General features: G+C 39.4%; 1 protein-coding gene across 2 annotated transcripts in view; it reads right to left on the bottom strand.

Moving 5' to 3' along the window:
* The window catches only part of WDFY4 (WDFY family member 4), a 598,790-nt gene that overhangs the window by 377,959 nt on the left and 194,605 nt on the right, over positions 1 to 26,226 (bottom strand). For both annotated transcript variants that reach the window (XM_053692180.1, XM_053692181.1), the window contains exons 21-23: positions 18,090 to 18,220; positions 16,533 to 16,644; positions 4,700 to 4,890 (exon numbers count right to left, since the gene is read on the bottom strand). In XM_053692180.1, the coding sequence (XP_053548155.1) occupies positions 4,700 to 4,890; positions 16,533 to 16,644; positions 18,090 to 18,220 (434 nt within the window). The remainder of the gene's footprint in view (positions 1 to 4,699; positions 4,891 to 16,532; positions 16,645 to 18,089; positions 18,221 to 26,226) is intronic.

Here is a 26,226-nt window from a genome sequence, read left to right as displayed (position 1 = left end):
CTGAAAAGCATATATAGATAGGCTCAGAAGCTGCTGATTGGTGGCTTCACATAGATGCCTCGTGTGATTGGCTCACCTATGTGCACTGTTATTTCTTCAACAAAGGATATCTAAAGATTGAAGCAAATTAGATAAAATAAGTAAATTGGAATGTTGTTTAAAATTGTATTCTCTATCTGAACCATGAAAGAAAAATGTTGGGTTTAATGTCCCTTTAAATTGTGCTATTTTTTTCATTAGAATTTTTTGTTTTCTCAAGAATAAGCTGAGAATACTAATTTGCATACCTATACAGCAGCAATATGAGGTGTAGTAACAAATGAGGTCACTAGGTATAAGGACAATAACTGCCTTGTTAAAAAAAAAATAATCTAGAGGTACTTTGAGATTGTACCTTGTAATTTTGAGTGATACCTGTAAAGGGAGATATAAAGTGCGGTAGATTCTGTCAATCTATGGTAAAACTCTATGGTAAACTAATCTACTGCTGTATAGCTAGAAGTACTGTGTTGTTGTTTTTTTTTAAAGTCTGTTTGATAGACGACATCCAAACAGTGCCTGCAGTAGTAGTAATTAGTGAAGGCAGAGCTGTGGTTGTTCCCTGCTGTCAATCACCAGTGCTTGCTGCAGATATAGCAAGTTCAGGTTTCAGGTTGCTTCTATCACATTGCTAAACACACTGTTGCTATATAGTGCTCAAGACAAGTGCACGCTCGTGAGCCTACTTCATTATGGAGTGGTTAAACACATAGCTATATACAAGCAACAGTGCAATAATAAAATGTTATAACTCTTTAGAGCATTTTGTTTTTTGTTTTTTACTTTTTTTCCCTTTAATTTATAAAGTCCACAACATACTAATCTTCAACAGTAAAACAGGAAAGGGGCTTTACTATAAAGATTGCCATCATCAAAGTAGCCTGCTAGGTCAGCCATATGGGGTTGAAAAGGTGCTTTATATAGGATAGAATATGGAATCACAGAATAATTTATAGAACACAGAAAGTTACTAGAAATTCTAAAAAGATGTGAGAAGGAACATTAGATAAAGAGTGAGAGAGTAATTTGAAAAGACCTAAGATGCTGTTATAAAAGGCATTTTACGTTATAGTGATTGATACAACCGGCAGATGGAGCAGTTTTAGTAGATGGTTTTATGGGGCAATATAATGAGGTTTAGGGGCCGAATTATCAAGCTCTGGATGGAGCTTGATGCCGCTGTTTCCGCTCGAGCCTTCAGGCTCGTCGGAAACAGCAGCTATGAAGCAGCGGCCTAAAGACCGCTGTTCCATAACTTGTCCACTGCCTCTGAGGCTGCGGACATCAATCCGATGATCGAGAGTTCTCAAAAACTCATCGTCATGAAGAGAAATCATCAGTTTTACTGACCACTATATTGTAAAGTAAGTGTCTCTCCTTAACATATTAGTGAACTCCCCTTAAAGGGACATGAAACCCCAAATTCTTCTTATGTGATTCAGACAGAAATTACCATTTTAAAAAAGTTTAAAATGTACTTCTATTCACAAGTTCTTATAGTATTCTTTGTTGAAGAGATACCTAGGTAGATAGTGTGCACAATTCTGTAGCAGTACCTGTAAGGAAACACTGCTGCCACTTAGTGTTATAAAACTGTTGCCATCTACTGGCTTTTTTTTTTTACAAAGGATACCTAGAGAATTAAAGGGATAGTCTTGTCAAAATTAAACTTTCATGATTCAGATAGAGCATGCAATTTTAAGCAACTGCCTTATTTACTCCTATTGTCAATTTTTCTCTTGCTATCTTTATTTGAAAAAGCAAGAATGCAAGCTTAGGAGCCGGCCCATTTTTGGTTCAGCACTTGGGTAGCGCTTGCTAATTGGTGGCTACGTTTAGACACCAATCAACAAGTGATACTCTAGTGCTGAAACAAAAATCTGCCGGCTTCTAGGCTTACATTCTTGCTTTTTCAAATAAAGATACCAAGAGAACGAAGAAAAATTGAAAATAGGAGTAAATTAATACGTTGCTTAAAATTTTATGTACTTATCTGAATCATGAAAGTTTAATTTTGACTAGAATATCCATTTAAGTAAATTTGATAATAGAAGTAAATTGGAAAGTGTTTTTACATTTTACACTCAGAATTTTACACTCAGAATTATGAAAAAACTATTTGGGTTTTATGTCCCTTCAATGAAATAGAATAAAATGTTACCAGACCGGAGAGCTTTACAAATTCGGGTCCTTAGACATTTTATATAGCACTAGAAATTATAATTAGCTCTTTTGAGTCATTGGTAAAGGGAGAGACCTATAAGGAATATATGTATTACTATAAAGTCAGTCAGTAAATAGGGGACAACTTGGTAAAATACTTTTAGTTTTTGAATTTGTTTTATGTAACAAATAAATGATGCACTAATACAAATGATAACAGACATAGCAGAACATTACTGATACTTATTATTGAGGGATCAAACTGTTACATGACTGGGTTGAGAATTTTTTGCTAATTTCTTGTATCCTGGACAGAACAAAATATCCTCAGAGCCCTATCCAAGCGACACAGAAAAACACAGCATTACAAAAAGGGACCGGCCAACACAGCAATCTCTCCTAGTGTCACCAGGAAGTTTATAACCCAGGACAAATATGTTCCACAGAGATTCGCCTGAGAAATCTGATTAGTCAGAGCTTCAATTACACCAAATGAAATACAGAAGATGGCCCACCAGGTTCCCATAAACGCTCTAAATGTCTTAATTGCTCCTGTAAAATTTCCATTTCATAAAGATCCCGGCTGTATTTATTAAATCCGGTAACCTAATTACACCCATCCATCCTCTTTAATCTTTTTCATTGCAGTCATAAAAAATTCATGGAAGAAACAGTGCTGGTTTAATAGCTGAGGCGGAGGAAGGTGAGAACGGCAGGTAGGGACGCAAGTGAAATACACCGGGGACAATTAGAGGAGATGCTAAAATCTAGGCTTGGAATAAAGGAGACTGAGATTAGAGCTGTTTTCTACACATAATATTCAGCATAAAACACACTTATATACAGAATCAGGCTTGTCACATTCTCATAATAGTTACTGAGTGTAAGAATGTGTTAAAACCCATCAAAGGTGCCGCAGCCAAGGCAGGACAAGGCCAGAGATAGGTGGCTACGTTCATATGCTGTTTCTGATTGGTTTAATGGAGGACTTCATCTTTATATTTAACCCCCAAGTACTTGTACAATAATAATAATAATAATAATAATGAATCAGAACACTGTCATTGCACCACTATGTCTCTGTAACACTGTATAAATATTTCTACATATAGCTAGATGTTCAGCAAACATTACATATCTGTCTGTCTGTATCTATCTATCTATCTGTCTCTCTGTCTGTCTGTCTGTATCTATCTGTCTCTATCTATCTATCATTCTATCTGTCTCTCTGTCTGTCTGTCTGTCTGTCTGTATCTATCTGTCTCTATCTATCTATCTATCTATCTATCTATCTATCTACCTATATATATATATATATATATATATATATATATATATATATATCCGTCTGTCTGTCTGTATCTAGTTTATCTATCAATATCTATCTATCATATGTCTATCTATCAATCTATCTATTTATCATCTATCTATCTATCTGTATCTAGCCTATCTATATCTATCTATCTATCTATCTATCTATCTGTATCTAGCCTATCTATATATATCTATCTGTATGTCTGTATCTAGTTTATCTATCAATATCTATCTATCTATCTATCTATCTATCTATCAATCTATCTATCTTTCTCTCTGTCTGTCTGTCTCTATCTGTCTCTATCTATCTATCATTCTATCTGTCTCTCTGTCTGTCTGTATCTATCTGTCTCTATCTATCTATCTATCTATCTATCTATCTATCTATCTATCTATATATATATATATATATATAAATCTGTCTGTCTGTCTGTATCTAGTTTATCTATCAATATCTATCTATCTATCTATCTATCTATCTATCTATCTGTATGTCTGTATCTAGTTTATCTATCAATATCTATCTATCTATCTGTCTGTTTGTCTGTCTATATCTATCTATCTATCGATCTATCTGTATCTAGCCTATCTATGTATATATATCTCTATCTCTGTCTGTCTGTCTGTATCTAGTTTATCTATCAATATCTATCTGTCTGTCTATATCTATCTATCTATCTATCTATCTATCTATCTATCTATCGATCTATCTGTATCTAGCCTACCTATGTATATCTGTCTATATCTATCTCTATCTATCTCTATTATCTATCTATCTATCTGTCTGTCTGTCTGTCTGTCTATATCTATCTATCTATCTATCTATCTGAACCAGAACACTGTGTCATTGCACTACTATGTCTCTGTAACACTGTATAAATATTTCTACATATAGCAAGATTTTCAGCAAACATTATATCTCTATCTACCTATCTATCTCAGTATATCTATATGTATGTCTGTCTCTCTGTCTATCAATCTGTCTATCTGTCTATCTATCTATATCTCTGTCTGTCTGTCTACATCTATCTATCTGTGTGTTTGTGAGCTCCTCTGTTTGTCACAGGGCACCACTTTATGTAATTACTAGGACGCCAGACTGAATTATTGCCTACTACATAGTAAACAAGTGTGCATTTTTCTAGGTGATGAATCCTCTAGTAGTGTTAATGGGATAATTTACCCGATATCCATCAATGTGTTGCATAAGCTGTTCTGCCAGAAGACTGCTGCTGAGAACCGATACCAAAGCTTTAATAGCAGCATAAAGAGCCTGGTCATCGGTTGCCATGGATACCAGGCTGAGCATCACCGCTGGACCACCAATAAAGTTGAGAGTATCAGCAGCTGGGCTAGAATGAAAAATGCGCACCCCTGTGGCAGAGAGAGGTATTAGAGAAGAATATGTATGGTAGAATAACTACTACATGAGTTATGGATGCAGTGACTACTTAGGAAATAGAATGAACATGACCTAAAAAACATAATTTATGCTTACCTGATAAATTTATTTCTCTTGTAGTGTGTTCAGTCCACGGGTCATCCATTACTTATGGGATATATTCTCCTCCCCAACAGGAAGTTGCAAGAGGATCACCCAAGCAGAGCTGCTATATAGCTCCTCCCCTCACATGTCATATCCAGTCATTCGACCGAAACAAGACGAGAAAAGAGAAACTATAGGGTGCAGTGGTGACTGGAGTTATAATTTAAAATTTAGAACCTGCCTCAAATAGACAGGGCGGGCCGTGGACTGAACACACTACAAGAGAAATAAATTTATCAGGTAAGCATAAATTATGTTTTCTCTTGTTAAGTGTGTTCAGTCCACGGGTCATCCATTACTTATGGGATACCAATACCAAAGCTAAAGTACACGGATGATGGGAGGGACAAGGCAGGAACATTAAACAGAAGGAACCACTGCCTGTAGAACCTTTCTCCCAAAAACAGCCTCCGAAGAAGCAAAAGTGTCAAATTTGTAAAATTTGGAAAAAGTATGAAGTGAAGACCAAGTTGCAGCCTTGCAAATCTGTTCAACAGAGGCCTCATTCTTAAAGGCCCAGGTGGAAGCCACAGCTCTAGTGGAATGAGCTGTAATTCTTTCAGGAGGCTGCTGTCCAGCAGTCTCATAGGCTAAACGTATAATGCTACGAAGCCAAAAAGAGAGAGAGAGGTAGCCGAAGCCTTTTGGCCTCTCCTCTGTCCAGAGTAAACGACAAACAGAGAAGAAGTTTGTCGAAAATCTTTAATTGCCTGTAAGTAGAACTTCAGAGCACGGACCACGTCTAAATTATGCAAAAGACGTTCCTTCTTTGAAGAAGGATTAGGACATAAGGATGGAACAACAATCTCTTGATTGATATTCTTGTTAGAAACAACCTTAGGTAAAAACCCAGGTTTAGTACGTAGAACTACCTTGTCTGAATGAAAGATCAGATAAGGAGAATCACAATGTAAGGCAGATAACTCAGAGACTCTTCGAGCCGAGGAAATAGCCATCAAAAACAGAACTTTCCAAGATAAAAGCTTAATATCAATGAAATGAAGGGGTTCAAACGGAACACCCTGAAGAACTTTAAGAACCAAGTTTAAGCTCCACGGAGGAGCAACAGCTTTAAATACAGGCTTAATCCTAGCCAAAGCCTGACAAAAAGCCTGGACGTCTGGATTCTCTGCCAGACGCTTGTGTAAAAGAATAGACAGAGCAGAAATCTGTCCCTTTAGTGAACTAGCGGATAAGCCCTTTTCTAAACCCTCTTGTAGAAAAGACAATATCCTAGGAATCCTAACCTTACTCCATGAGTAACTCTTGGATTCACACCAATATAAATATTTACGCCATATCTTGTGGTAAATTTTTCTGGTAACAGGTTTCCGAGCCTGTATTAATGTATCAATAACCGAATCCGAAAACCCACGCTTTGATAGAATCAAGCGTTCAATTTCCAAGCAGTCAGCCTCAGAGAAATTAGGTTTGGATGGTTGAAAGGACCCTGAATTAGAAGGTCCTGCCTCAGGGGTAGAGACCATGGTGGACAGGACGACATGTCCACTAGGTCTGCATACCAGGTCCTGCGTGGCCACGCAGGCGCTATCAGAATCACTGATGCTCTCTCCTGTTTGATCCTGGCAATCAGACGAGGAAGCAACGGAAAAGGTGGAAACACATAAGCTATGTTGAAAACCCAAGGGGCTGCTAGTGCATCTACCAGCACCCCTCCCGGGTCCCTGGACCTGGATCCATAACAAGGAAGCTTGGCGTTCTGGCGAGATGCCATGAGATCCAGATCCGGTTTGCCCCAACGAAGAATCAGTTGGGCAAATACCTCCGGGTGAAGTTCCCACTCCCCCGGATGAAAAGTCTGGCGACTTAAAAAATCCGCCTCCCAGTTCTCCACGCCTGGGATGTAGATCGCTGACAGGTGGCAAGAGTGAGACTCTGCCCAGCGAATTATCTTCGAGACTTCCAACATCGCTAGGGAACTCCTGGTTCCCCCCTGATGATTGATGTAAGCCACAGTCGTGATGTTGTCCGACTGAAATCTGATGAACCTCAGTGTTGCCAACTGAGGCCAAGCTAGAAGAGCATTGAATATTGCCCTTAATTCTAGAATGTTTATTGGGAGGAGTTTCTCCTCCTGAGTCCACGATCCCTGAGCCTTCAGGGAGTTCCAGACTGCTCCCCAGCCTAGTAGGCTGGCATCTGTTGTTACAATCGTCCAATCTGGTCTGCGAAAGGACATTCCTTTGGACAGATGAACCCGTGATAACCACCAGAGAAGAGAATCTCTGGTCTCCTGGTCCAGATTTAGCAAAGGGGACAGATCTGAGTAATCCCCGTTCCATTGACTTAGCATGCATAGTTGCAGAGGTCTGAGATGTAGGCGCGCAAATGGCACTATGTCCATCGCCGCGACCATTAAGCCGATCACTTCCATGCACTGAGCTACCGATGGGCTTGGAATGGAGTGAAGGACACGGCAAGCATTGAGAAGTTTTGATAGCCTGGACTCCGTCAGGTAAATCTTCATCTCTACAGAATCTATAAGAGTCCCTAGAAAAGGGACCCTTGTGAGTGGTAACAGAGAACTCTTTTCCACGTTCACTTTCCACCCATGCGACCTCAGAAATGCTAGAACTATCTCTGTATGAGACTTTGCATTTTGAAAACTTGACGCTTGAATCAGAATGTCGTCTAGGTACGGAGCCACCGCTATGCCTCGTGGTCTTAGTACCGCCAGAAGAGAGCCCAGAACCTTTGTAAAAATTCTCGGGCCGTAGCCAACCCGAAGGGAAGCGCTACAAACTGGTAATGCCTGTCTAGAAAGGCAAACCTTAGGTACCGATAATGATCTTTGTGAATCGGTATGTGAAGGTAGGCATCCTTTAAATCCACTGTGGTCATATATTGACCCTCTTGGATCATGGGTAGGATGGTTCGAATGGTTCCCATCTTGAACGATGGAACCCTTAGGAATTTGTTTAAGATTTTTAAATCTAAGATTGGTCTGAAGGTTCCCTCTTTCTTGGGAACCACAAACAGATTTGAATAAAACCCTTGCCCCTGTTCCGTCCGCGGAACTGGGTGGATCACTCCCATCACTAAGAGGTCTTGTACACATTGTAGAAATGCCTCTTTCTTTACTAGGTTTGTTGATAACCTTGACAGATGAAACCTCCCTTGTGGAGGAGAAGTCTTGAAATCCAGAAGGTATCCCTGAGATATAATCTCCAGCGTCCAGGGATCCTGTACATCTCTTGCCCAAGCCTGGGCGAAGAGAGAGAGTCTGCCCCCCACTAGATCCGTCTCCGGAAAGGGGGCCCTGACTTCATGCTGTCTTAGGGGCGGAAGTAGGCTTTCTGGCCTGCTTGCCCTTGTTCCATGACTGGTTGCTTTTCCAACCCTGTCTGTAACGAGCAGTAGTTCCTTCCTGTTTTGGAGCGGAGGAAGTTGATGCTGCTCCTGCCTTGAAATTACGAAAGGCACGAAAATTAGACTGTTTGGCCTTCGATTTGGCCCTGTCCTGAGGAAGGGTGTGGCCCTTACCTCCAGTAATGTCAGCAATAATTTCCTTCAAGCCGGGCCCGAATAAGGTCTGCCCTTTGAAAGGAATGTTTAGCAATTTAGACTTAGAAGTTACATCTGCTGACCAGGATTTAAGCCAAAGCGATCTGCGTGCCTGTATGGCGAATCCGGAATTTTTAGCCGTAAGTTTGGTTAAATGCACTACGGCATCCGAAACAAACGCATTAGCCAGCTTGTTCTAATCTTGCTCAGAGACTCATCCAATGGTGCTGTGCGAATCGCCTCTTCCAGAGACTCAAACCAGAATGCCGCTGCAGCAGTGACAGGCGCAATGCATGCAAGAGGCTGTAATATAAAACCTTGTTGAATAAACATTTTCTTAAGATAACCCTCTAATTTTTTATCCATTGGATCTGAGAAAGCACAGCTATCCTCCACCGGGATAGTGGTACGCTTGGCTAAAGTAGAAACTGCTCCCTCCACCTTAGGGACCGTCTGCCATAAGTCTCTTGTGGTGGCGTCTATAGGGAACATTTTTCTAAATATCGGAGGAGGGGAAAAAGGCACCCCGGGTCTATCCCACTCCTTACTAATAATCTCTGTAAGCCTCTTTGGTATAGGAAAAACGTCAGTACACACCGGCACCGCGTAGTATTTATCCAGCCTACATAATTTCTCTGGGATTGCCACCGTGTCACAATCATTCAGAGCCGCTAACATTCCTTTGGACAGATGAACCCGTGATAACCACCAGACATTCCTTTGGACAGATGAACCCGTGATAACCACCAGAGAAGAGAATCTCTGGTCTCCTGGTCCAGATTTAGCAAAGGGGACAGATCTGAGTAATCCCCGTTCCATTGACTTAGCATGCATAGTTGCAGAGGTCTGAGATGTAGGCGCGCAAATGGCACTATGTCCATCGCCGCGACCATTAAGCCGATCACTTCCATGCACTGAGCTACCGATGGGCTTGGAATGGAGTGAAGGACACGGCAAGCATTGAGAAGTTTTGATAGCCTGGACTCCGTCAGGTAAATCTTCATCTCTACAGAATCTATAAGAGTCCCTAGAAAAGGGACCCTTGTGAGTGGTAACAGAGAACTCTTTTCCACGTTCACTTTCCACCCATGCGACCTCAGAAATGCTAGAACTATCTCTGTATGAGACTTTGCATTTTGAAAACTTGACGCTTGAATCAGAATGTCGTCTAGGTACGGAGCCACCGCTATGCCTCGTGGTCTTAGTACCGCCAGAAGAGAGCCCAGAACCTTTGTAAAAATTCTCGGGGCCGTAGCCAACCCGAAGGGAAGCGCTACAAACTGGTAATGCCTGTCTAGAAAGGCAAACCTTAGGTACCGATAATGATCTTTGTGAATCGGTATGTGAAGGTAGGCATCCTTTAAATCCACTGTGGTCATATATTGACCCTCTTGGATCATGGGTAGGATGGTTCGAATGGTTCCCATCTTGAACGATGGAACCCTTAGGAATTTGTTTAAGATTTTTAAATCTAAGATTGGTCTGAAGGTTCCCTCTTTCTTGGGAACCACAAACAGATTTGAATAAAACCCTTGCCCCTGTTCCGTCCGCGGAACTGGGTGGATCACTCCCATCACTAAGAGGTCTTGTACACATTGTAGAAATGCCTCTTTCTTTACTAGGTTTGTTGATAACCTTGACAGATGAAACCTCCCTTGTGGAGGAGAAGTCTTGAAATCCAGAAGGTATCCCTGAGATATAATCTCCAGCGTCCAGGGATCCTGTACATCTCTTGCCCAAGCCTGGGCGAAGAGAGAGAGTCTGCCCCCCACTAGATCCGTCTCCGGAAATGGGGCCCTGACTTCATGCTGTCTTAGGGGCGGAAGTAGGCTTTCTGGCCTGCTTGCCCTTGTTCCATGACTGGTTGCTTTTCCAACCCTGTCTGTAACGAGCAGTAGTTCCTTCCTGTTTTGGAGCGGAGGAAGTTGATGCTACTCCTGCCTTGAAATTACGAAAGGCACGAAAATTAGACTGTTTGGCCTTCGATTTGGCCCTGTCCTGAGGAAGGGTGTGGCCCTTACCTCCAGTAATGTCAGCAATAATTTCCTTCAAGCCGGGCCCGAATAAGGTCTGCCCTTTGAAAGGAATGTTTAGCAATTTAGACTTAGAAGTTACATCTGCTGACCAGGATTTAAGCCAAAGCGATCTGCGCGCCTGTATGGCGAATCCGGAATTTTTAGCCGTAAGTTTGGTTAAATGCACTACGGCATCCGAAACAAACGCATTAGCCAGCTTGTTCTAATCTTGCTCAGAGACTCATCCAATGGTGCTGTGCGAATCGCCTCTTCCAGAGACTCAAACCAGAATGCCGCTGCAGCAGTGACAGGCGCAATGCATGCAAGAGGCTGTAATATAAAACCTTGTTGAATAAACATTTTCTTAAGATAACCCTCTAATTTTTTATCCATTGGATCTGAGAAAGCACAGCTATCCTCCACCGGGATAGTGGTACGCTTGGCTAAAGTAGAAACTGCTCCCTCCACCTTAGGGACCGTCTGCCATAAGTCTCTTGTGGTGGCGTCTATAGGGAACATTTTTCTAAATATCGGAGGAGGGGAAAAAGGCACCCCGGGTCTATCCCACTCCTTACTAATAATCTCTGTAAGCCTCTTTGGTATAGGAAAAACGTCAGTACACACCGGCACCGCGTAGTATTTATCCAGCCTACATAATTTCTCTGGGATTGCCACTGTGTCACAATCATTCAGAGCCGCTAACACCTCCCCTAGCAACACGCGGAGGTTCTCAAGCTTTGAAATTTCTGAATCCGGTCTCCCCGAATCAGAACCGTCACCCACAGAATGAAGCTCTCCGTCCTCATGTTCTGCAAATTGTGACGCAGTATCAGACATGGCTCTCGTGTCATCGGCGCGCTCTGTCCTTAACCCAGAACTGTCGCGCTTGCCTCTTAACTCTGGCATATTGTATAACACTTATTTCATAACATTAGCCATATCATGTAAAGTGATTTGTAAGGGCCTTGATGTACTTGGCGCCTCAATCTCACGCAGCTCCCGAGCGGGAGACGAAGGTACTGACACGTGAGGAGAGACGGCATAACTGTCCCCTCGTTGTCTGGTGATAATTTTTTAAGCGCTACAGATTGATTTTTCAAAGTAACATCAATACAATTGGTACACATATTTCTATTGGGCTCCACAACGGCTTTCAAACATAATGAACAAGCAGATTCCTCTGTATCAGACATGTTTAAACAGACTAGCAATGAAACTAGCAAGCTTGGAAAATACTTTCAATAAGTTTGCAAGCAATATAAAAAACGCTGCAGCGCTTTTTTAAAAAAAACACAGTTGAGTAACTAAAGAATAATTCAGTTATAGTCAACAATTCTTTAAATGTATTAATTAGCAGAGGATTGCACCCATTAGCAACCGGATGATTAACCCCTCAGTACCCAAAAAAACGAATATCAAATTAATATAAAACGTTTTTATCACAGTCTAACACACTGTCACAGGTCTGCTGTGACTGATTACCTCCCTCAAAAAACGAATTTTGAAGACCCCTGAGCTCTCTAGAGACGTCCTGGATCAAGGAGGAAGAAGCAGGAAGACTGTGCTAGAATTTTAACTGCGCAACAAGGCGCTAAAAAGAGGCCCCTCCCACTCATTTACAACAGTGGGAGACCTGATATAACGGTTTCAATGTAGAAATATACGTTAGCCATGTGGAAAAAAATTCATGCCCAAAGGATTTATCACCAAGTACCTCACAAAACGAATAACATGCCAGTAAACGTTTTGAAAATAAACTTCTTTAAATGTCATGCAAAGTTATTACTAAGCCTGCAACCAGTCGCTACCACTGCAGATAAGGCTTAAGCATTATTTCAGTATTAACAGTATTTTCACAGTCAAATTCTAGTCCCTAGAAAATAACTCTATTGTGCATACATTTATCAGCCTGATACCAGTCACTACTACTGCATTTAAGGCTGTACTTACATCATACGGGTAACAGCAGTATTTTCTTAGTCAATTCCATTCCCAGAAAATATTGTACTGCACATACCTCATTTGCGGTGGACCCCGCATGCTATTCCCATGTTCTGAAGTTACCCCACTCCCCAGAATGTCGAGAACAGCCAGTGGATCTTAGTTACGCCTGCTAAGATCATAGAAAACGCAGGCAGTTTCTTCTTCCAAATACTGCCTGAGATAGAAAAAAACAGCACACTCCGGTGCCATTTAAAATAACAAACTTTTGATTGAAGAATAATTAAGTAAAAACTCCAACTCCTCCAGCGACCTCCTTCTTTGTTGAGGGTTGCAAGAAAATGACTGGATATGACATGTGAGGGGAGGAGCTATATAGCAGCTCTGCTTGGGTGATCCTCTTGCAACTTCCTGTTGGGGAGGAGAATATATCCCATAAGTAATGGATGACCCGTGGACTGAACACACTTAACAAGAGAAATATCAGTAATACAGAGATTTAGTAGCACACTACGTAGTAAACATTTAGATCCAAGGATAAATTTGAGTTGGGATACTGTGCTTAATATTTTAGTTATCTTCTCATGAGTTAATTTATCTTAACATTACAACATAACAGCAACATAGATAACATGGCATCATGGGTAAAAGAAATAGAGATCCACTTAGCAGTGGTACAGTCCAAAATATTGATACTGAACCACTGATAAGGAACTAAGATAGAGTATCAAAATAGAAGAGCCCCATTTCTTTTTTTGTGTGGGGGTGAAGATATGGAGGCCTACTTATCAAGCCGTCAACCGCAAATACGCTGGAATTCCGCAGCGTAATTGTGGAGAGCTTGATTCCCCGTAGTTATCAAAGCCTACAGACCGGCAAAAGTTGAACTCTGTGACGTAACATACGATCTGCCGGTCTCAGTCCGACACATATCGATTCATATGTCATTACAGATGTTCCAAATGCAAATTCGGCACTATCTGACAACTTTTGCTACTTATCAAATATCTACCAGGTACGCTCGCCACTATTCCGGCCCAGCGTACCTGCTTTTCAATCTGCGCCCTGGAGGCAGCAGATGCCATAGGAATCAATGGGAGTCTGAAAGCAGCGAAAGCTTATGTTCGCTGCTGCCCGCTGCCCGATATCCCATTGATTCCTATGGGAGAATAAAAGTTACGTTTACACCTAACACCCTAACATAACCCCCGAGTCTAAACACCCCTAATCTGCCGCCACAACATCGCCACCACTTACATTATACTTATTAACCCCTAATCTGCCACCCCCGACACCGCCGCCACCTACATTATACTTATTAACCCCTAATCTGCCGCCCCAACACCGCCCCCACCTACATTATACTTATTAACCACTTATCTACCGCCCGCCACCGCCGCCACTTACATAAAGTTATTAACCCCTATCCCGCCGCTCCCGGAGCCCACCGCAACTAAATAAATCTATTAACCCCTAAACCCCTGGCTTCCCACATCACTAGCACTTACTAAACCTATTAACCCCTAAACTGCCAGCCCCCCACATCGCCATAAACTAAATTAAACTATTAACCCCTAAACCTAACAGCCCGCTAACTTTATATTAAATATTAACTCATCCCTATCTTATAATAAATTTAAATTTACCTTTAGATTTAAATTAAACTATATTAAACTAATAATGAACCTACCCTAACTATTATACTAAAATTACATTAGACTATATTAAACTAATAATTAATCTACCCTAACTGTTATACTAAAATGACATTAAACTACAAATTAAATTAACTATATTATATATTTAAACACCTAACCCTACTCAAATAATTTAAATCTACAATAAAAAATTACAAAGTTACAAAAAACTAACAACTAAGTTAAAAAAAGTAGCAAACACTAAGTTACAAAAAAAAAAAAACACTAAGTTACACAAAATAAAAAAGAAATTATCAAATATTTAAACTAATTACACCTAATCTAAGAGCCCTATGAAAACAAAAAAGCCCCCCCCCCAAAAAAAAAAAAAACCTAACCTACAATAAACTACAAATAGCCCATAAAATGGCCTTTTGCAGGGAATTACCCCAAAGAAATCAGCTCTTTTACCTGTAAATAAAAAATATACAAATACCCTCCCAACAGTAAAACCCACCACCCACACAACCAACCCCCCAAATAAAAACCGAACTAAAAAAACCTAAACTCCCCATTGCCCTGAAAAGGGCATTTGGATGGGCATTGCCCTTAAATGGGCATTTAGCTCTATTGCTGCCCAAACCCTAATCTAAAACTAAAACCCACCCAATAAACCTAATCTGCCGCCACAACATCGCCACCACTTACATTATACTTATTAACCCCTAATCTGCCACCCCCGACACCGCCGCCACCTACATTATACTTATTAACCCCTAATCTGCCGCCCCAACACCGCCCCCACCTACATTATACTTATTAACCACTTATCTACCGCCCGCCACCGCCGCCACTTACATAAAGTTATTAACCCCTATCCCGCCGCTCCCGGAGCCCACCGCAACTAAATAAATCTATTAACCCCTAAACCCCTGGCTTCCCACATCACTAGCACTTACTAAACCTATTAACCCCTAAACTGCCAGCCCCCCACATCGCCATAAACTAAATTAAACTATTAGCCCCTAAACCTAACAGCCCGCTAACTTTATATTAAATATTAACTCATCCCTATCTTATAATAAATTTAAATTTACCTTTAGATTTAAATTAAACTATATTAAACTAATAATGAACCTACCCTAACTATTATACTAAAATTACATTAGACTATATTAAACTAATAATTAATCTACCCTAACTGTTATACTAAAATGACATTAAACTACAAATTAAATTAACTATATTATATATTTAAACACCTAACCCTACTCAAATAATTTAAATCTACAATAAAAAATTACAAAGTTACAAAAAACTAACAACTAAGTTAAAAAAAGTAGCAAACACTAAGTTACAAAAAAAAATAAACACTAAGTTACACAAAATAAAAAAGAAATTATCAAATATTTAAACTAATTACACCTAATCTAAGAGCCCTATGAAAATAAAAAAGCCCCCCCCCCAAAAAAAAAAACCTAACCTACAATAAACTACAAATAGCCCATAAAATGGCCTTTTGCAGGGAATTACCCCAAAGAAATCAGCTCTTTTACCTGTAAATAAAAAATATACAAATACCCTCCCAACAGTAAAACCCACCACCCACACAACCAACCCCCCAAATAAAAACCGAACTAAAAAAACCTAAACTCCCCATTGCCCTGAAAAGGGCATTTGGATGGGCATTGCCCTTAAATGGGCATTTAGCTCTATTGCTGCCCAAACCCTAATCTAAAACTAAAACCCACCCAATAAACCCTTAAAAAAACCTAACACTAACCCCTGAAGATCCACTTACAGTTTTGAAGATCCGACATCCATCCTCCAAGAAGCCGGGAGAAGTCCTCATCAAAGCTGGCAGAAGTCTTCATCCAAGCGGCCGAAGTCTTCATCCAAGCCCGCAGAAGTCTTCACCCAGATGGCATCTTCTATCTTTATCCATCCGGCGAGGAGCGGCTCCATCTTCAAGACATCCGACGCGGAGCATCCTCTTCGTTCGACATCTTCTTGAACAATGAATGTTCCTTTAAATTACATCATCAAGATGGCGTCCCTTAGATTCCGATTGGCTGATAGAATTCTATTAGCCTATCGGAAATTAAGGTTGAAAAAATCCTATTGGCTGTTGCAATAAATTTTTTGAATTTTATTAAAATACTTATAAGCTTTTTTTACACTTTTTTTCACACACTGTTTTACCTCAATTGATCCTTTTATAATATGCACATAACTCAAAATGTTTTATGGCACTTTAAACTTGAAAACTGAAAATCTAAAAAAGCTTTTTTTGCATGGGACTACTGATGGATTGAGGCAAAATAAATTAGTTTGGTGAAAATGTTCTCTCACCATCGCTCTGTAGAGTCACTGCGCCAATGGTTCGAGCTGCACCTGAAAGATGACATGCCAAATTTTTGGCTAAGAAAATGGGTGTGCAATTGTCCTTTGATGAGAGCCCAAGCTACAAGAAAACAGAGAGAATACATTACTGAATATGGCCTATATTATCAGTGAAGAAAAAAAATGGTAGCACTATTGTGTAATAACATTAAATCCATAGCGCTCCCATTTTTACTTTTATATGACAAGTAAAATGTTAGCACTCAAGCACAGCTGAGCTAAATCACTCACCTAATAGACAGTGATATTAAGGAATTAAGGAATATGGTATATAATAAGGTGTACACACATATATATATATATATATATATATATATATATATATATATATATGTGAGTGTATTTATATGTGTGTATGTATGTGTATATGTGTACATATACAGTATATATGCATACATGCATACATACACATATATACATAAACACATAACACACACACACATGTGTTTATTTATATATATATATATATATATATATATATATATATATATATATATATATATATATATATAAAAAAACCTTTGAGCCCCTCCCAATCCAACACCAACACCTTGCATATACCATTATCCATTTAAATCAATGTTAATTTTTTTTAACATTTACATTTAAAGGGATAGTAAACCCCACAATTGTCTTTCATGATTCAGATAGAACATACAATTTTAAACAACTTTCCAATTTAATTCTATTATGAAATTTTCTTCATTCTCTTGTTATCCATTGCTGAATGGACAGCATTGCACAACTGACAGGAAGCTGGAAATATCTATTTAGCCAATCACAAGAGACAAATGTGTGCAGGCACCAATTAGCAGCAGCTCCCAATAGTGTATGATATGTGCGTATTATTTTTTTAACAAGGGATACTTAGAGAACGAGGCACATTTGAAAATAGAAGTGAATTTAAAAGTGTCTTAAAATGACTTGCTCTATCTGAATCATGCAAGTTTAATTTTGACTTTCCTATCCCTTGTGTGTGTGAAATAATTTGTTTTATTATATTATTTATGTCTTTTCTTATACTTTTAGCCCTAATACTCCAGGCATACTAAGTTTTTCAGCACTATTATGTGTTGCACTCGCACACAACACATAACTCTCCACTTGTAATATAAGAGACACTAATTCTACAAAAATACAATCGATAGCACAGGGGGGTTTATCTAGGACTCTGTCCCACACTATGAATACTATATTTAGCCACCAATCAGCAAGTGCTACTCAGGTGCTGGACCAACAATGGGCCGCCTCCTAAGCTTTACAATCCTGCTTTTTAAATAAAGATACTAAGAGAATGAAGAAAAATTAATAATTGGAGTAAATTATAAAGTTGCTTAAAATTGCATGCTCTATCTGAACCATTAAAGAAAAAAACTGGGTTCAGTGTCCCTTTAAGGGATACTCCTGATTTTATACAAAGATGATGTTATAGAAATAATTATAAGGCTAAAGCTATTACACCTTTTCTTCCGTATTCCAACTGATGCCCCTTATTATCATGGCTACCTCTTTTGCAATGTGTCGCCCGTCAACATCTCCGTACGTTCCTCTAATCTCAGTGACATTGCTGAAACATGAGCTAAGGACTGTAACTCCAAAGACAATTTTCTCTTCTGATGGGAAAGGAGAAATTGTTCCTAAAAAGAAAATCTTATTAAAATCTGGGAAGAATAGCAATTTAAAATCAAGTGCAAAAAGTTTCTATATTAAAGTGATTGTAAAGTTTAATGAATAAGTGCCCGGTATCTAAAAATAATCTTAAAAACAGGGCCACTTTCATTCATTAATCTTTACAAAGACGCTTATTTTTTTTAAATACTGAAATACAAAAAATAATAATGTTACAGTATGTCCGGCAATATTTTCCTATAACAAGACCCAGGTAGTATCCCCCCTTAAATATATACTCACAGACGTATTGCACTATAATACAGAGCAAATCAAACAAGCTGGATGTATTATAGCCCCTTAGCTATAATTCAAAATAAAACGTGATTCAAAAGTAATGAAACTGCAACACGTATACTGCCTGAGGAAACAGTGCCAGCAGTACTGTGAAACGCGTTGCAGTTGCATTACTCTTTAATCACATTTTATTTTGAATACATTTCCCCTCTGCATAGGGGTTATTTTCAACAATATTTTAATGTTGTGGTGAGTTTTTGTTAGGACTATTTTGCCACTCTTTATCCTTGGACCAGTGATCCTTGAACACCATTTAGCCAGCTGAGGGGCTATAATACATCACTGTATTATAGTACAATACGTCTGTTAATATATATATTTACGGTATATATTTACGGTGGGATACTACCTGAGTCTTGGTATAGGAGAGTATTGCCTGACATACAGTACCATTGGAGCACCTTCTTATTTTTTTGTATTTCAGTATTCTTTGTGATACTTCAATGAAAAGCTGATCCTAGTGCATCGCATCTAGCAACGGAAGCCTTAGTGGGCGCCTTTGTACACTTGGATCAATTTTTATGGACGCTATGTGGCGACTTTTTCATATTTTTTTAAAATACTTACCTTTGCGTTATGGTAAACATAACGCTGATCCTCCACCCGCAGCTCCTGCTTTATGGATGACGATCCGGCTTCCTCCAATCGTTGTGTGCCCCATGAGCTGGACGCCAAAGGGGGCACACAACGATTCGAGGAATACAGATTCATCATCAATATGCTAAAGAAAGCAGGAGCTGCGGGCAGAGGATCGGCATTATGTTTACCATAACACAAAGGTAAGTATTTAAAAAAATAAGCGTCTTTGTAAAGTTTAATGAATAAAAGTTCCCATGTTTTTAAGATTATTTTTAGATACCGAGCTTTAATTCATTAAACTTTACAATTACTTTAAGCTCATAATATATATAGAAAGCTTCTCAGTGAAATTAGACAATTATAGACAGGGCTCTTGCAAATGGATAACATTCTTGCAAAACTGCTGCTATATAGTGCTCCAGAAAATGGCTTGCTTCTAAGCATACATCCCTGCTTTTCAAAAAAAGATACCAAGAGAACGAAGAAATGTGATAATAGAAGTAAGTTAGAAAGTTATTTAAAATCACATACTCTATCTGAATCATGAAAGAAACATTTTGGGTTTCATTTCCCTTCAAAGAACCTATGTCCCCCTTGTAAATGCTATCCTCAGAATTAATTCACTATTAGGGGTAGATTTAACAAGGGCCCTTCAGGCTCGCCGGAAACAGCAGTTATGAAGCAGCGGTCTAAAGACTGCTGCTCCATAACTTGTCCACTGCCTCTGAGGCTGCGGTCTTCAATCCGCCTAATCCTATACGATCGGGCTGATTGACACCCCCTGCTAGTGGCCGATTGGCCACGAATCTGCAGGGGGCGGCATTGCACAAGCAGTTCTGGTGAATTGCTTGTGTAATGATAAATGCTGACAGCGTATGCTGTCAGCATTCAGCGATGTCTGTCAGACCATCGGACAGACATTGGTAAATCTACCCCCAAGACTTAATTAAAGGGATATTGTACACTAGATTTATGGAAATTGGTGTATACTGTCCCTTTAAGATGTGTTAATGACTAGTGTAGATGGGAAGAATAAATGTCTGATTAAAAAACATCAAAATCAAGCTTTCCGTGAACACTCTATATCAGAACAAAAAGCTGAATGTTGAAACAAAAATTATATTTCAAGCAGTAACTTACTAGTGCCTGGTTGCTTGTATATATGTTGCAACCCTTCATAAAGCTGCTGATATTTATTGTTAGATAGAGGAAACATTACACATTATTCCTGTATATTGGGTGTTGCATTTCATGATTTTCCCTTGTTGTGCCTGCATATCAAGGTTAACGCCAACAGTACAAAGGCCCCTATGGATTACTAATGCATGCTGCTCACACGTGCCTTGCACTGATTTGCGGGAGTTGTTAACATTGGGGGAGGGTGGATTTACCGTCTCTAAACAAAGTTCCCCTCTTGCGGCCCTAATACCACATAGGCTGTTGACCTATCTGCCTGTTATTGTTTGAATTCCCATTAATTCCAAATAGAAATATATCGGAGATCAGTAGCCTAGGGAGAGATGTAGCATGTGTGAAATCAATAAACATATGTCAGCCCTTTGATACATCCACTTTCTCTTACACTGTCCCGCTCCAACAACCTTTGAGTGAAAACTGATAAATATGCACTTTAGTTTGTACTTAAACTGCAACCTCTGACCCTGAACAAAAGAGTAACTGGGAATATAAAAACAGGGCCTTGTTCTGGGAAAACTGTGACTTTTTGAGAATACCCCTTATACCTACTACTGAGTTATGAGCAGATAAATTCCTGTACCTGTGTATTTGAGGAGCAACCCTGTATGTAAGCTGTGCATTAGATCATCTATACTCTAAGCTATGTATTGTATTCAATCAAGAAGCACCCTGAGGGATACATTAGGATTAGATAACGCATTCAACACAGCTTTGTATTAGTGAAGCCCCCAATTCTAACAAGGATCCTCACCTCAAGCAAACCCAGTTGTAACATGTAAAAATAAAATATTCATTTTATGATATGCAATTGTAATATATTCACATTAATTAAAATTAAAGGCTGGGAAGGAAGGCCAACTCCATCTGATCCCCAACCCAAGGTAATGCAATGCCATGGTCTAAATCAGTATTGCAAGTTGAATACCTGGGTCTCCTCAGTGTTCTTTACTAAATTAAACCGCCTTAGTCTTAGTTATATGTTTTGAGCTTTGAAAAATGTATAATACAGTACAGTTTTTCCCATGGCAAAAAATGTATAGTATTTTATTGAACGAATGTACTCAACCATGTCTAGTACCTGACACCAACTTGGAACAGCTTATCATTCAGCCAGCAGTCTTGTAGGGTGCAATTTGACTGCTACCTATTAACCAGCTCTATATGATATACATGTATACAGGTACCTACTGATAAGCTCTGTATGATATGTATGTACAGAGGTACCTACTGACCAGTTCTGTATGATATGTATGCATAGAGGTACAAACTGACCAGCTCTGTATGATATGTATGCATAGAGGTACCTACTGACCAGCTCTGTATGATATGTATACATAGAGGTACCTACTGACCAGCTCTGTATGATATGTATACAAAGAGGTACCTACTGACCAGCTCTGTATGATATGTATACATAGAGGTACCTACTGACCAGCTCTGTATGATATGTATACATAGAGGTACCTACTGACCAGCTCTGTATGATATGTATGCATAGAGGTACCTACTGACCAGCTCTGTATGATATGTATGCATAGAGGTACCTACTGACCAGCTCTGTATGATATGTATACATAGAGGTACCTACTGACCAGCTCTGTATGATATGTATACATAGAGGTACCTACTGACCAGCTCTGTATGATATGTATGCATAGAGGTACCTACTGACCAGCTCTGTATGATATGTATACATAGAGGTACCTACTGACCAGCTCTGTATGATATGTATGCATAGAGGTACCTACTGACCAGCTCTGTATGATATGTATGAATAGAGGTACCTACTGACCAGCTCTGTATGATATGTATACATAGAGGTACCTACTGACCAGCTCTGTATAATATGTATATATATAGAGGTACCTACTGACCAGCTCTCTATGATATGTATATATATATATAGAGGTACCTACTGACCAGCTCTGTATGATATGTATACATAGAGGTACCTACTGACCAGCTCTCTATGATATGTATGCATAGAGGTACCTACTGACCAGCTCTGTATAATATGTATACATAGAGGTACCTACTGACCAGCTCTGTATGATATGTATACATAGAGGTACCTACTGACCAGCTCTGTATGATATGTATGCATAGAGGTACCTACTGACCAGCTCTGTATGATATGTATACATAGAGGTACCTACTGACCAGCTCTGTATGATATGTATACATAGAGGTACCCACTGACCAGCTCTGTATGATATGTATGCATAGAGGTACCTACTGACCAGCTCTGTATAATATGTTATACATAGAGGTACCTACTGACCAGCTCTGTATGATATGTATACAGAGGTACCTACTGACCAGCTCTGTATGATATGTATGCATAGAGGTACCTACTGACCAGCTCTGTATGATATGTATGCATAGAGGTACCTACTGACCAGCTCTGTATGATATGTATGCATAGAGGTACCTACTGACCACCTCTGTATGATATGTATGCACAGAGGTACCTACTGACCAGCTCTCTATGATATGTATATATAGAGGTACCTACTGACCAGCTCTGTATGATATGTATACATATAGAGGTACCTACTGACCACCTCTGTATGATATGTATGCATAGAGGTACCTACTGACCACCTCTGTATGATATGTATGCATAGAGGTACAAACTGACCAGCTCTGTATGATATGTATGCATAAAGGTACCTACTGACCAGCTCTGTATGATATGTATACATAGAGGTACCTACTGACCACCTCTGTATGATATGTATACATAGAGGTACCTACTGACCACCTCTGTATGATATGTATACATAGAGGTACCTACTGACCAACTCTGTATGATATGTATACATAGAGGTACCTACTGACCAGCTCTGTATGATATGTATACATAGAGGTACCTACTGACCAGCTCTGTATGATATGTATACATAGAGGTACCTACTGACCAGCTCTGTATGATATGTATACATAGAGGTACCTACTGACCAGCTCTGTATGATATGTATACATAGAGGTACCTACTGACCAGCTCTGTATGATATGTATACATAGAGGTACCTACTGACCAACTCTGTATGATATGTATGCATAGAGGTACCTACTGACCACCTCTGTATGATATGTATGCATAGAGGTACAAACTGACCAGCTCTGTATGATATGTATGCATAGAGGTACCTACTGACCAGCTCTGTATGATATGTATGCATAGAGGTACAAACTGACCAGCTCTGTATGATATGTATGCATAGAGGTACCTATTGACCAGCTCTGTATGATATGTATGCATAGAGGTACAAACTGACCAGCTCTGTATGATATGTATGCATAGAGGTACAAACTGACCAGCTCTGTATGATATGTATGCATAGAGGTACCTACTGACCACCTCTGTATGATATGTATGCATAGAGGTACAAACTGACCAGCTCTGTATGATATGTATGCATAAAGGTACCTACTGACCACCTCTGTATGATATGTATGCATAGAGGTACAAACTGACCAGCTCTGTATGATATGTATGCATAAAGGTACCTACTGACCAGCTCTGTATGATATGTATACATAGAGGTACCTACTGACCACCTCTGTATGATATATATGCATAGAGGTACCTACTGACCAGCTCTGTATGATATATATGCATAGAGGTACCTACTGACCAGCTCTGTATGATATGTATGCATATAGGTACCTACTGACCAGCTCTGTATGATATGTATGCATATAGGTACCTACTGACTAGCTCTGTATGATATGTATGCATAGAGGTACCTACTGACCAGCTCTGTATGATATGTATACATAGAGGTACCTACTGACGAGCTCTGTATGATATGTATACAGAGGTACCTACTGACCAGCTCTGTATGATATGTATACATAGAGGTACCTACTGACCAGCTCTGTATGATATGTATACATAGAGGTACCTACTGACCAGCTCTGTATGATATGTATACATAGAGGTACCTACTGACCAGCTCTGTATGATATGTATACATAGAGGTACCTACTGACCAGCTCTGTATGATATGTATACATAGAGGTACCTACTGACCAGCTCTGTATGATATGTATACATAGAGGTACCTACTGACCAGCTCTGTATGATATGTATACAGAGGTACCTACTGACCAGCTCTGTATGATATGTATACATAGAGGTACCTACTGACCAGCTCTGTATGATATGTATATATAGAGGTACCTACTGACCACCTCTGTATGATATGTATACATAGAGGTACCTACTGACCAGCTCTGTATGATATGTATGCATAGAGGTACCTACTGACCAGCTCTGTATGATATGTATACATAGAGGTACCTACTGACCAGCTCTGTATGATATGTATATATAGAGGTACCTACTGACCACCTCTGTATGATATGTATACATAGAGGTACCTACTGACCAGCTCTGTATGATATGTATATATAGAGGTACCTACTGACCACCTCTGTATGATATGTATACATAGAGGTACCTACTGACCAGCTCTGTATGATATGTATATATAGAGGTACCTATTGACCACCTCTGTATGATATGTATACATAGAGGTACCTACTGACCAGCTCTGTATGATATGTATACATAGAGGTACCTATTGACCACCTCTGTATGATATGTATACATAGAGGTACCTACTGACCACCTCTGTATGATATGTATGCACAGAGGTACCTACTGACCAGCTCTCTATGATATGTATATATAGAGGTACCTACTGACCACCTCTGTATGATATGTATGCACAGAGGTACCTACTGACCAGCTCTCTATGATATGTATATATAGAGGTACCTACTGACCACCTCTGTATGATATGTATGCATAGAGGATCATGTCCGCCCGACATCGCTAAATATCAACAGTATACTCTGTCGTCATTTAACATTGCACAAGCATTCCTAGTGAAATGCTTGTTTAATGCCGCTCCCTGCAGATTTGCGGCCAATCGGCTGCTAGCAGGGGGTGTAAATTATTAGATGATTGCTATCCGCCAGCCTCAGAGGTGCCGGATGAGTTAAGGAGCAGCGGTCTTAAGGCCGATGCTTCTAAGCTCTTGTTTTCAGCGATCTGGAAACTACGGGAGTAGATTGCAGCATCCGCTGCTTAATAAATCTACCCCTTAGACTCAGCACCCAGCTTGCAAGTAGAAGACAAGAAGGAAGGGGTTGTTCCAATCACTCCCCGATACAAATATCAGATCATTGTGTGAACGACACACTATTTTACGTCATTAAAAAAAAATTTTGCTTTTGACTATGACATAAATACACAAATCATTTTCAGGTCACAGTATATTCTACTTAAAACTTAAAGGGACAGTCTAGTCAAATTTAAACGTTAATGATTCAGATAGGGCATGCAATTTTAAACAACTTTCCAATTTACTTTTATCATCAAATTTGCTTTGTTCTCTTGGTATTCCTTGTTGAAAGCTAAACCTAGCTAATTTCTAAGCCATTGAAGGCTGCCTCTTTTCTCAGTGCATTTGCACAGGTTTTAACAGCTAGAAAACGCAGGTTCATGTGTGCCATATATATAACATTGTGCTAACTTCTGTGGATTTACCTAGGAGTCAGCACTGATTGGCTAAAACGCTAGTCTGTCAAAAGAACTGAAATCCATCTGCAGAGGCTTAGATACAAGGTAATCACAGAGGTAAAAAAGTACATTAAAGCAGATCTGTCTCCCCAATCTAGTTTTTTGTTTTGTTTTTTTTTTAAAGCAAGCTATAAGAGAAGTAATCATACTTAATATATAAAATAATATTTTCTATTATTGTTTTTTGAACAATAGATGTTTCTGTGCTGAAATGTAACCTTTTTTTATTTGTATGTCGTGTGTATTACAGTTCACCAATCGTGCTGTAGGAATGTTCTTTATCAACCAGTAAGCTCCTGTTAGTTT

The sequence above is a fragment of the Bombina bombina genome, chromosome 9 (genome assembly GCF_027579735.1).
Source record: "Bombina bombina isolate aBomBom1 chromosome 9, aBomBom1.pri, whole genome shotgun sequence".
Classification (NCBI taxonomy): Eukaryota; Metazoa; Chordata; class Amphibia; order Anura; family Bombinatoridae; genus Bombina; species Bombina bombina.
The sequence above is the reverse complement of the archived record's forward strand: the minus strand, read 5'-3'. Positions and strand labels throughout refer to the sequence as shown.